At 40.7% G+C, this 13,159-nt stretch overlaps 1 protein-coding gene across 3 annotated transcripts; it reads right to left on the bottom strand.

Moving 5' to 3' along the window:
* Positions 1–1,567: 1,567 nt before the first annotated feature.
* shox (short stature homeobox) lies at positions 1,568–11,956 on the bottom strand. 3 transcript variants are annotated; one of them, XM_034885709.1, is made up of 6 exons: positions 11,513–11,956; positions 9,665–9,873; positions 6,448–6,505; positions 6,180–6,289; positions 3,907–4,119; positions 1,568–3,555 (listed from the first exon to the last, which is right to left on the bottom strand). In XM_034885709.1, exons 1-6 carry the CDS (start codon positions 11,757–11,759, stop codon positions 3,466–3,468), a joined length of 927 nt encoding a protein of 308 aa, XP_034741600.1. In that variant the 5' UTR covers positions 11,760–11,956; the 3' UTR covers positions 1,568–3,465. The 3 variants fall into 3 exon arrangements, with proteins under 3 accessions (XP_034741600.1, XP_034741601.1, XP_034741602.1); XM_034885710.1 differs by having other exon boundaries at positions 6,180–6,268; XM_034885711.1 differs by having other exon boundaries at positions 3,307–4,119.
* Between the last annotated feature and the right edge of the window lie 1,203 nt (positions 11,957–13,159).

The following is a 13,159-nucleotide window of genomic DNA, read 5'->3' as shown; positions in this document are numbered from 1 at the left end:
CGCATTGATAGGGTGACACCAGCAGATGGCGCTGTTCCCATTTATGCAGGAATTTAAACCTATTTACAACCCGTTACACACGTGAAACCAGTTGTTTTATAATGAATGTTTTCGGGAATCCGAGCACAATTTACCAGAACACAGGACAATGAGGAATAGGTTTTCATTGTCTTCTAAAACAACAAAAACACTCAGAAACAAGAAAAAGCAAAAGCTCCTCAGCAATAAAACCATAGTCATCCGCTAAATATCGCAACACTCACTCACTCACACACACACACACACGTACACTACTATTAATATATTATTGTGTATTTCTCACTTGTGGCCAGAATAAATAGCGTTATGTGCTTGAACATGTTGACAAAGCAGCCATGGCTCATTGGTGGTTGATGGATGGCCATGTGTGCCATGCTAATTATTAGTACACATAAAAGGATGCTGTTATTTCCAGACCTGGCCCCAGCAGGTCCCAGCCAGAGGGGTCACTGGGTAAATACGGAGCCATCAGTCTGCGACTATATCACTCAATCTTGATGTATGAGCAACGAGGTACAAATTAAACGTGCAACGACCTTCTAGGGGGTACGGCACTCAACAGGACGCCATTTGGGCTAATTCCTGCATGGGGTTCAGACAATAGGCCACTATACCACATGGTGTAATTACTTTGTGTACACACATCTGGAATTAAGCTCCCAGAGGAAGCTAATACACTTAAAAAAAAAGAGCCCAACCATTTTAGATGTGCAAAATTTAGTATGTGTGGGAAGAACAAGTGGAGGGAGCATGCAAGTGTGTTTGTGCATGCGTGTGTGTGTGCATGTGTGGCGGTTGACTTCAAATGTAAATGCTGATGAACATTGGCCAACTCTTGACCTTCTCATGTCAACTGCTCAAAGTTAATCATTGCCGTAGAAACAAGGAGAAACCAACCAGGCTCAAAGAAGATTGTGTGTCATAAACTGTGTACAGTATTCCTCAAATCTCTCATTTGCCTTCTTTTCTTCCTCGACACTTATAGGCTTCACACTCCGGTTACAGCCATCTTGTTTCTATTTGGCGAAGTTACAGCCCCACTTTCCATAGCAATCCTATCTATGTCATTTTGAAGAACACAGGCGGAGAGCTGTTCAATGTAGGGGGCTCCAGATTATGGTTGCATCTGGATTTTATAGCAGCTCAATTTTCTTTGCTGGGGTGCGCCTTAGATTGGATGTGATGAGCTGGGCTGGCAAACACGCCGTCTATGTGAATGTCAACTTCAGACTGATATTGTTATTGATCCACAGGTTGAGAGAGTTGCTGAGAATCAGCCACAACACAGTGTGAGACACAGAGAGAGCATAAATCTGCTTCAGGACGTAAATACTGACATTAGAGAAGGAGATTAGTTCTGGCCTGCTGTTATTATCATGAAAAAGTGGTTAGTTCTGTAAGTTCTGTCTTCTTTGTGTACACTGAGTTATAAAGTATGCTTCCAAAGCAGCATCGCATTACTTTTGTGCAAAACTCCAAGTTTCTCGTCCAGTACAAAACCACTGGTAAAAGTATTTTAAAACTCAAATACAAATATTTATAACTTTATTGATAGTTTACTTGTACAAGATGTACATTCATATTTTGCGATTCAAAAGGGGAAAACAAACTGTACGGTGATTCATGTTTAGGCATGCTTGCATATGAAATGATAATCATTTTAATGGGTACAACGAATTCCATGGAGAATTGTTCAATTCAACCATCCCTGAAATGTTTGTAAACTCGGACACGCTACATTTTTTTTTCGGCAAACAATGCACTACAGCCACACCTCCTAATTCAAATTCAACACTTAAAAAAACATACAAAAATAAATGCAAAGCCATGTAAAAATGTACACTTGTAGTTCAACGATTTCATCTTTTAAAAGCTTTCAGACAAAATAATAAATAAAACACCCATATGTTTAATTTAAAATGAAGACATAGATAAACAATTCTAAATGGAGGTCTGAACAGAGAAAATGTTTTTTGGAGACTGTTAGAGGTTCATAGATCTTCAACAGATCCCATATGTTTAGCACACTTCTGACAGCAGTGTTTAAAATGTTGTCCAAATAATCCAAATGTTCTGTTGTTTTTTCTAGAACAATTTGTAAAATACACTTTGAATTATCAGGAAATAAATGATAAAATGTCACATATAACATGCAGAATTAAGCTTGCTTGGTTTGGATTACTATGCTGATTTGTTGGTTCTATTATAAACATTTTCCAAAATCCAAAAAGTAAATAGAATTTTCTAATGACAGTGGAGTTTTTTTTTTAATTATTTAGAACCTGACCCAAATTTCTGCAGCATCCCAAAGATGTGTTCATGTTTTCCTCAACAAGTGACAACTGCACCTGGTGTATACAAAAACTGCTTGAATACATAGGAGGTACGTGGAACATGGCACCTGGTAATGAGTGACTTTTCTCAAACTTAATAAAATATACACTGCTGTGGAAAAACTGGTGTGTTTGGCAACAAAATTCAACACTCCAACAGAAAAAAATAATTGGGCCTCTTTATCATTGAGGATTAACTGCTAGCTGTTTTTACTTTTTTGCTATTTACAGTATTGCACTTAAACTGCACACCATTGCATTTCAGTTTGACTGATGCTTTCTTCGTGTTTTCAGAATTACAAAAAAAGGAAAAGAAAAAAAGAACGCATGTATACCCTTTATCCAAGATAATGTCCTTTTTGCTGATCACACAACAATATCAAATCCCCCTCCCCCTTTAATTAGTAAAGTAGTATCTGCTTGTAGTGCGATTTGTAAACTCCCACATACAAGACCTGAAGTGCAAAGGCTATCTTCACTTCTTTACCCAGGATACAACACAACAAACAGACAGAAATAAAGACAGAGGGAGAGCACGCTGGGAGGAGTAATGCAAACCAAGTCTCGCCAACACATGCCCAGCAACGCAGAACAACATCTCTCCCCTCTGCAGCAAAGTAAAAACGAGTTGTTGCTTTTGATACAGCACAAGTCCATAAGAAGAAGGATATCAAACTGTGATGCAGAACTTTCACTTTGTAGGTGTAGGGGGAGGTGTTTTGGGCATGTCAAATGGCAGTGTTAGAAACAGTTGTCGAGCGTGTATGTTAGGTGCGGATGGAGGTCAGTCCCAGAACGGTCCTCCATTAGAGCTCATGCACTTGGCAGCAGCAGGGAACACAGTGGTTGGAGACAAATAAGGTCTTTTTGTGTTTTTTTTCTTCCTTTATCTAGTGAGGGTGGGGTGGGGGAGGGTATAAAGGTGCGAGCCGTACCAATGCATTGTTGAGGTGGTGCTTGGGTCTGTTTCTCCCATGCTTAACCCTCTGCATTGTCAATATGGCGTGAGCAAGGCTCTGCTTTTGGCCCTGCTGCTGCCTGCCAGTTTGCTTTGTTCTAACGTCTTCTGGTCTGACGGGCCCCGGCCTGGCCCTCAGACAGACATCCACATGTGTTTGTACGGTCCCTGGGATGTGATCTGTGCCTGGAGTGGACTGAGCCACTGGCCCCGCAGAAGTCCTGCCTGTTGGGGCGAAAAGTAAAAGGTGATTTCATTGGTATTTAATTACCGTTCTCTACAAGTGGTTTGTTTTGGCAGCTGGTTTTGTGACAATTTTCTCGCTCCCTCCTTTTTTTTTATTTTCCTCCTCCACTGTTCTCCCCCTTTCTCCCTCACACACACTCTCTCCCCCCTCTCTGTATGTGTTCCTCTCTTTCATTCTCACTCAGTGTTTTTGTTTAGTTTAGTTTTAGCTGTGAGTGTCACGGCCATTTCACAGGCTCAGTCTTGTGTGAGAGGCGATTATGGGCATCAGGCGAGCGGAGGGGCAGCCCGGTGGGGTCAGAGTCCCAGAGCCTCGGCGTGTTTTCTTGCCTTGAGTCGCAGGTCGGCGATGCTCGAGTTCTTGCTGTTGCTTTTGGCAGCTGCTGCCACCGCCGCTGCTGCAGAGGCCGAGTCGGCGAGTGATGCGATTGGTAGTCCAAAAGGAGGAGGTGGGAACATCAGGTAGGGAGCGTGAGCAGCCAGGTGAGGGTGCAGGTGGGGGTGGGAGTGGGCGACTCCGTCCAACTGAAGCTGGGCTTGGACCTGCAGAATGGCAAAACACAAAGTTAGTCGCTATGGGTGCCGCAGGCCGTGCATGTGTGTGTGTGTATGTGTGTGTGTGTGTGTGTGTGTGTGTGTGTGTGTGTGTGTGTGTGTGTGTGTGTGTGTGTAGGTTTGAGGATTTAGGTTTCACAGTCTGACACTATTAAATTCCCCCTCTAATTTTACCCCCTCAAAGCCGTTGCTTACAGTGTGTTTTCTAAGAAAATAGTTAAGGGCTGCACTCCGCGCTTTGGCCATTTTTTCATGTCAGCTATTCTAAAAGTTAATGAATCATACATTGCTCTCAGACACCACATCCAATTTAATCGTCTAGAATCAAAGTCCTTCTAGGACCTAGAACAGATTTGTTTAATTCAGACTGAGGACTCCGTTATACCCTTGGAAATATGCAGTCTTGTTATCCTGATTATGTATTCAATTGCATAAATAAACAATTTTGCACTAAAAAGATATTCACATATTTGGAGTTATAAATATTTATCCTGACATATTCCTGAGTCAAGGAGGAAAAAGAAACCATAAGGAGCATAGAATATCAGTTTTCACATTCTTGGCAATTATTTTATAAGAAGTAGGTGAAAATTAAGCATCCACTCACTTCAGAGGGAGAGAGCTGAGCCTGTTGCCATTCCCCATGTGTTTCAAACACCACAGGAAAAAGTGGGAAAACTAAAGTAGTTCATGCTTTATTCTCTAACCAAAATATATATATACGATATACAGCCAAAGTTTTACCTCAATTAAATATCGTTTTTTTCACTTTGCTCCCTTTCATATTGGCCTAAAATGACAAAAATGACTTAAGTTGAGGTTGTTAAATAAAAGGGAAAATTAATTTCCACCACAAATGTATTGTTGCACAGCAGTGCTGCAATGGCAAACCGTCCTGCAAACAACAAGCATTTCCACACATCTCATTCACCAACAATTGGGTGACAAACTACAACTGTGACTGATAACTTCCAAATGAGTAGTGCGATTACATCCGATTAAAATGCATGAGCACCGATGGAAAACTTAATCAACTTCTTGAAACTTGGTTTTTGGAAACTGAGCTGTCACTGACAAAACAGGTGGGTTTGACGTGCTTGTACATTTTAGAGTGTGCGTGTTCCGTTTGTATCCGCATACAAAAGTGCACATACATCTATCAAACGCATACACTTTTGTTCATTGAGATGGTTTCGTGTTTCTTTATTTGTTGGTTAATACTAAAGCGGGATGAGACATACTGTGTGACACAAAATGTTTCAGGCCAGATTTGAACTTCAGACCTAGCAGTTAAAGGTCATGCACCTTCACCCATCCAAACCCCTAGCCATTTATGTGTTTTCTTTGCAATTGCTGCATTGTAATATCAATGCAGTCTGTGCATGCTGCCCACCCTCTATAGCAACCTCCAACAGCAAGCCTATCTCGGTATGCAGGCCTCAAGCCTCCACCCCTGCCAGTGCAGCTCAACGCCAATATCCATCAGAGCCCACTCCATTCCCCGCTTTCATCATCTCTTTTATGTGCTCGCGCCTGACGCACCGTTGGCTTAATTAGGCCGCTGCTTTTCACAAGGGTCAAGCAGACAACACAGCAGCCAGGACGCGAAAGCAGATAGCAGCAGATCAAATGTCCATCTCTTGTCTCCCTGTACAGCTCAAACCTCTCCACACTGCCAGGAGGTAAAAGGTGCACTGAGGTCTGAGCTGCTCCCTCCCCCTCCAACACACACACAGTCTCTCATCACTCACATATAATAGCTGCACATGGCCTATAGATTCTTGCAAACGTACGAATATAGAATGCCTATAGTTTGACACAGATACCACCACAGAAACACACACACGTAGCTCAGACTTACACTCACTTTGATCTGTTTTTTTAAATTCCACAGTCTTCATACCTGCATCACAAGATGCTGAGTAATCATCTTTTTTTCCCCTGTGCGTTTAACTTTTCTGCATTTATTCTGCTTGTGTTCCCTGATTAGATGTTTTATATAACCATATATCAAGCTTTGTCAGGTCTAATAAAAGAACGTGGCCTACCTGTTGGAAGGGCATCCGGAGGGCACCCATGTTGACATAGGGTGCTACTCTGCATGCGTCGAGATGACTGCCGCTGCCCAGAATAACACCTGGAGAGAAGGGAAAGATGTCTGTCAGACAGCCAGACAGTTGTTATGTGAGATGAGAAGGTAACAGTTTTTTTCAACATGCAGTTAAAAAAGTGTCAAATTGCAAAAATAAAATAACCCATCAAAAACATAAAATATAAATAAGATCATTCAAAAGGCAATAAAAAACCTACATTTACCTTTGTGCATCTGGTTTTCTTGTTTTCGACATTTGGCTCTTCTGTTCTGAAACCAGACCTGTAATTGAGAAAGCAAATTATCTATAAGAAAAATACACAAACAAGTATTAAATCCAGTTTTTAACAAAAATGCAATTGTGTCTTATATCAGGTGTTATTTTAATAATAATATAATGTATGGACAGGCCACTTAGACTATTTGTCACTAACAAAAAAAAGGTTTACAGGTTACATATGAGCAAATAAAATCTTGTTTATCTGTCTGTATCTAGCTTGTTGTCTGTACAAAAATAATTATAAATTGTTTCAATAAAACATGAGGAAACGTGTGTTGGATAGAAATAAGGCCGTCAATTCTTCAAATGGTCTTAGGTCAAAAAAGAAACACCACAGAAAATCAGGAAAAGTAATTTTTAGCTTACCAGTCAAATCTTAAAAGGAATATTATGGTGCCAAAATACAACAGCATGACTATATTCTCTGCATTGAGTAATCACAGACCGTGGAGGAATATTCTAAGAATACTATGAAGATATTCCGTCAAGATATCTTACAAAAACACACAAAAACTCTGTTAAGCACCTTCCAATTAGCTGGCTGTCTTTGAAGCTGCAGGCTGCAGGCGACTGCCTATTGTTAATCATCATCAACCTAATTTTCCTCGGTTGATAACATTACGTCCCCTCCCCTCCGACCCCCCGCAATGATTATCAATTACAGAGGCGAAATTAGCGACTGGTCGCGGGCCCACAAAATGGGCAGAGTGATGATGATGTTGATAATGTTGTTGATGATGATGATGACTCAAGGTGCCGTGAAGCCATTTTGAGCATTTCGTGGATCGGAGTTCAACATTGTGTCGGTTAGTGACTGAGACAGAAGAGCGGAAGTCAACTGAAAATTAAAACAATTGTTCGATCTTTCAAATAATCACCTTATACGGTATAGCCTATTTTTATATAAATATCCCAACAAAGAGACGTTATGGGATTATTTTCGTATGCGATTTAAATACATGTAAGGCGCTTTGTCAACTGTTTACAAATTAAATTACATACAATTATTTTTAGTAGGCTATTACTGATGATAATAATAATAATAATAAGAAGAAGAAATAGTAATACTAAATAAATAGTAAAGGTAGCCTACACATTATAAATTGTCATGTATGTATAGGCGGTGAGTCATTTGCTCTACAGCGTTAAATGGTGGTAGGAAAGGTGTTTATGAAAATCCCAGTTGATTTTGCATGAACGCACCGTAATCCCTCAGATAAATCAAGGCTAATATTAGACGGGCCCGGGATCAATTCCAATTACGCGCCAGTATGTTAAGCAAAGTGAACTACACTGGTTCAGACAGTTATTTCTTCATTAAGGGCCACTCAATGATGCGCTTCACAAATACCCTAATCTCGTTTCCTTTTTGATTTTTTATTAGAGACAGTGAATAATGACATTTAATTTAGCAGCGCGCCAGAAACCCAAAGATATTAGTCCTAACTGAATTACTGCCTGCTCCTCACCAAGCTCTCATAACTTTCAATTAGATTCATTGACAGCTGCTCGGAGCGCAGGTTTTACAGCCTGCAACAGTCCTGCTGCAGCTCGCTCTCACTGAATCTGGAGACATGTCCCCGTGCCTAAAACGTGCCTAAAAACGCTTTTCAAATGCTTAAATTTGAAAGAAGAGACCGGGGTCTGTCGGTCATTTTGATGACAGAAAACACACACACACACACACACACACACACAGTCAAACCGTTGAGCCTTTATGAAGCATATTTAAACCATAAATAAGTATTTTAAAGCACACGTTTTAAACTTTATTAGTTATAATTACAATGATATCCCGTTTTGTAACTACTGTCAATGAAAGCCCGAGAATGTTCAGCTCAAAATGGTAGTCGGTGGGCTTATAAAGCTATGATGGGTCTTATTCATCCGATTAGATAGCCGAACAGCAGCAGAGTTGGGCCAGAATTGAGTTATTTCTAATCTGTTTTTATGGGGACACTACATCAAGCCAATGGCAGATATTACAAAGAAAATGAGGAGGGATACGAGTTGACATAAGAGCGCGTCCCCTGAAGCAGCCATTCAGGCTCTTCATTCATTTTAATCATTGGTTGGGATATTCTTTCTCCCCTAAGGCTGCTGGGACCGTAGGAGTAGGCTGCAGGCCTATCTACACTGCTGCAAGTTCAAGTACATCGAGGGTGATTTACAGCAGTTTAGAAGCGTTTGATAGCACTGAACCCCCCCTATACAATCATAGACGTTTCTTTTTCTCGTTATTTAAACTACTTGTTAATTAAATCACAGGAGCCACAGACATTAATTTGGTCATATATTCAGTCTAAATGTGAATTAAATTCAATCTGCAAGATACAGATCCTGAAAGATCGACAGTGATCGTACAGACATTTGTATACAACTGTCACAGTGAAATAACAACTCCCTGCAGGAATATTACGACACCACGAAGAGGGAAAACAAAACCTAGATACATTGAGTACCACAGACACTTAACAAATCCTCATAGGAGTAAGGAATTAAGGAATAACTCATATTTTAGACTTCATCACAACAGGCGGCATCATTCAGCTCTCAGATAGGTCTTCCTGTTTGCAGACTATTGAGCAATTGACGTTTTTTTTGTTTTTTTTTCATGTTGCAGGACACACACGCACATTTTTTTATTATCACAAAAACGTTTTCGGGTATGCTTTAAAAATGACACGTGGCTGACGCAGTTATTCTCTTGTTATGCTTATATTATTACAAGCTCGAAAGCATGATCAGCACGAGGTTAAACTCTGTAAATTGGGTTATTAAAAGCTAAAAGGAAAGGGGGGGAATAACTGCATTGTTGTTCAATCAGTTCAGATGTTGTCTTTCAGTTTATAAGGCTAAGTGTGCCAACTACATTTGAGGTTCTATGAGATTATCTTTTTTTTAACAAATCAAGGACTTAGCCTATTAGATCGTTGACAAAACTCCCACATATCGCGATACCACTAAATCCTTCTCCCATGTTGAAGAACTGCAGGCGGACGATATGACGTCTTCCAGAGATCCTAATGTCACTTTAAAACACCGAGTAGGCTACGGTGTCACACTGACAAGCTACCCTCACACACAGCCCCGCTGGGATAGCCATTTTGGATAAAATAAGTGGGAGAATGACATAAGAAGAGAAAGAAGGATTTCCTCACCTGCACCCTGGCCTCGGACAGTCCCAGCCGCTGGCTCAGCTCTTCTCTCATGAACGCGTCCGGGTAGTGCGTCTCGTCGAAGAGCCGCTCCAGCTCGTTGAGTTGCTCCAACGTGAAGTTAGTGCGACTCCTCCGCTGCTTCAGTTTGCCCTGTGCATCCTCGTCCTCCGACTTCACGTCCTCCTTTTTCTCCTTACACTCGTATATCCCTGTTAAACGGCCCACAGTTAAAATAAAAAAAAGAAGAAAAAAAACACGATATGCGTTTAAATTCTGCTTCTTGAGTTACATAAACATGACACACTCTCTCTCCCTTATTCACTCAAGCACTGTATTGGCCCCCCCAAAGTCATATAGACTGGGCCCTGTTAGGGGCCTAAGGCCTGGCAATTTGGCAGCAACACACACACACATCACACAGCCTGTTTTCTGCAGCAGAGAGGAGCCTGTGGCAGCATTTCCAGCCTCCTTAAGTCCGTGTGTCTGTCAGTGCTGTTATGAAAGTAAATCAGTCAATACAGGCCATATAAGCCAAATAAGGGTCTGAGCGATTTAAAGAGCAGAGAATAAACGGAGAAGATGTAGGCCTAATTATTCGCCTCCGTGAAAAACACTGGGTTGTTTCAGGCTATAAATAAAAAATGGGCCGTCTTAACACTTAATTTCCGTTTTTCATTGAAAGCTTAAAATGTCTGTATTTCACACCGTGTAATACACTTTCAGAATATAGGCTATTGATTTCTTTTTGGCCTATGCTGTAGCCTAATAATTATCAATGTGCTATTATTAGTAACATACTTGACAGCTGTTGCAATTACTGGCCTGTTTGGTGAAAATGCATATTTCCATAACTGAAAGTCATGTGCTAATATCATGTAAAATGCTTATAAAATGAATCACATACACAGAGAACCAGTCTTCCTCTATTAGGGTGCATTAATACAAAGTGTGATGTAAAATAATGCAGCTAATAATACTGACCCTTTTTTTTACTCTGCCTGTGATATAAATATAGAAACAAGTTGAAACTGCCCACTGCACACTACCTGAGTGCTGAGTGAAAAGAGGCCTGTCCTGTTTTTTAATCAATCAATAAATAACAGGCTTTTTTTAAAGGGAGATTGTTATTAAGTACGTGTTCAGTGTCAGATTTCTTAATTTATAGGAATTTGACAGCTTAAAGTTTGATTTTTGGGTGCATAATCTAAAGTAGTATGACAACCCACCGAGGCTATATATTTTAAAATGGGACACTACATCACAATAGCATCACAGTTAAACTTTTAAATGATGCCAAATATAATGTAACCTGTCCCTCAGAATTCCTAAAATACTGTAAGAGATAAAAGAAAATAAAGTAGAGTGTGAACGATTGCCATACACTTTATAATGCTTTTTTAAAGATTATTGTGGACTAACATGATCGTGTTGGCACAAGATGTTACATTGTAAAGAAAATAAGGCTAGACTTAGTGTTAAACACCACATATAATATTTAGGCCTAATTATATTGTACAAAAATGTATAAGAAATGCCACAGTGATTTTTCGTTTGGTCAAAGACCATGCGCATGAAAACAATCATTAAATGGTTAAAACGACGTTCAGACGAAGGGCCCACCTCCTGCTATGTAAAATAATCATTGTAACAACAGAATAATGTGTTAACTTTGTAAATCTACTTGAACTAAACGCACGCCGTTGGACTAAGTAGCTAAACTCTCTTTACGCACGGATTTGTGGGGATTTACACACACAGGAACGTCGCTCTCGATACAAAACAACTGAACTTGAGACCCTTCTCGAAACAACACGGAGCATTTACTTAAAATTAAAACAAAACCCTTACCCTCAGTCGACCTCGAAACATTAAAGTCCTTCAGTTTCTCCTTTTCCAGCTCGACGTGGTCCTTGAACAGATGCACCGGGCAGTGGCTGCCCTCCGTTATGTCCTGCAGGTTTGTCTCCGGGCTGCCCAGCTCCCTCGCCCTCGTCAAGCCGCTCTCCAAAACTTCCCTGTACGTGATACTCTCTTTGCTGCTCTCCTTGGTTTTCTGATCGAACGATTTCGACACAAATGCCGTAAGTTCTTCCATGGTCGGCTCTGTGGCTCAGTAGTGGTCCTGGTCAGGGAAATCCACCGTGAATTCTCAGTGTAAGCTATACCTCAGCGTGTCTATAAAGCACCAGCACTGCTCACGGATACGCTCTTTTTAGGAGGCTGGCAGCAGCGATAGATAGAAGGGGTGGAGAGGAGGTGAGATCACTCCTGCTGTTGTGACTGTGTATTTGAGAGCACACTATTTATACACGACCACCTCAGCCCAGCACCCCCACCCCCTCTTCCCTACGATCTCTGTGTCTTAAGCAATTACAGACCGGTTCGACTTTGCAGAATTTAACTTTCAGCAGTTTTTTTTTTCTTCCTCTTCTTCTTCTTCTTCTTCCACAAATCAATGATGAAGCTGATGGAGGCGGTTAATTGAATTACGGGGTCATTAAAATGCCTACGGTGGCTCAGTCCTGCGAGGAGGCTGTATATGGCTGTTATGTCTAATTAATTCGGCGAAAATTTAATTATCGCGATTAGAAATGCAGGCTTCGTGGGATTGCCCCATGCTTTTTGGGTGTTTGTTGAGTTGACTAATGTGTTTGAAAGCTAATCGGAGCGAGACTCGGTCCAAATAACATCTGTTGTATCAGCCGTGTGGACTTGTTCTTCTCTAATGTGGAGTTAGTACACCGTTTAAGTCTAAAAACGCAGACGTGGACGAATGTGATCACAACGCGGAATTTAAAAGTAGTTAATTGATTGAAAAAAATATATACTTTTACTCATCCTAAATATTTTTCAGACATCACAAATTTACAACAGACTTCAATTAGCCTACGTTAAGTTGATGTCAGTAAAATCTAATTAGAATAAAAATTCCAACACCTTTTTCCCATAATGTTGTGCAAGAAAAATCCTGTTGTTGCCATTTTAAACATGTTTTCAGCTCCCTTTTTTAACATGTTGCCTATTTTCACATAAATCTAAATTTAAACTGGAAATCATAAGGAAAAGTAGCCAGCATTAAACAGCAACAAATACTCAATCAGATGCTGCTATAATTAATGTATGGCTGTTATAAATTCAGATCCCTTTGGAGTATTCAGTTGTAATCCTTTTGTGGTTTTCCGGTTACACATATAGATCAATAGATATCAGCAGTGAAAAAAATCTTCCCTCTAGTTACAGGATTTTCATGGGAATAAGAGAGCCCATAATGGCTTAACGTTATCTAAGTCGTTCATCAGTCCAGCACACAAACACAAAAGGCCGGGAGAGGAGTGTGATCCCCTGGGTCTGGCGCCCTGAGCGGCCCGCCACTGTGAAAGTCTCATATCTCAGCTCTCTAATGACTCGGTTTGATGTCTCTCCATTTATCAGTGAGCCCGCTTCACATCACTGCGGCTGACGCACAACTCGAGGTCTCTCCCTGGTGCCATGAAC

This window comes from Etheostoma cragini, chromosome 11, assembly GCF_013103735.1.
Source record: "Etheostoma cragini isolate CJK2018 chromosome 11, CSU_Ecrag_1.0, whole genome shotgun sequence".
Taxonomy (NCBI): Eukaryota; Metazoa; Chordata; class Actinopteri; order Perciformes; family Percidae; genus Etheostoma; species Etheostoma cragini.
The sequence above is the reverse complement of the archived record's forward strand: the minus strand, read 5'-3'. Positions and strand labels throughout refer to the sequence as shown.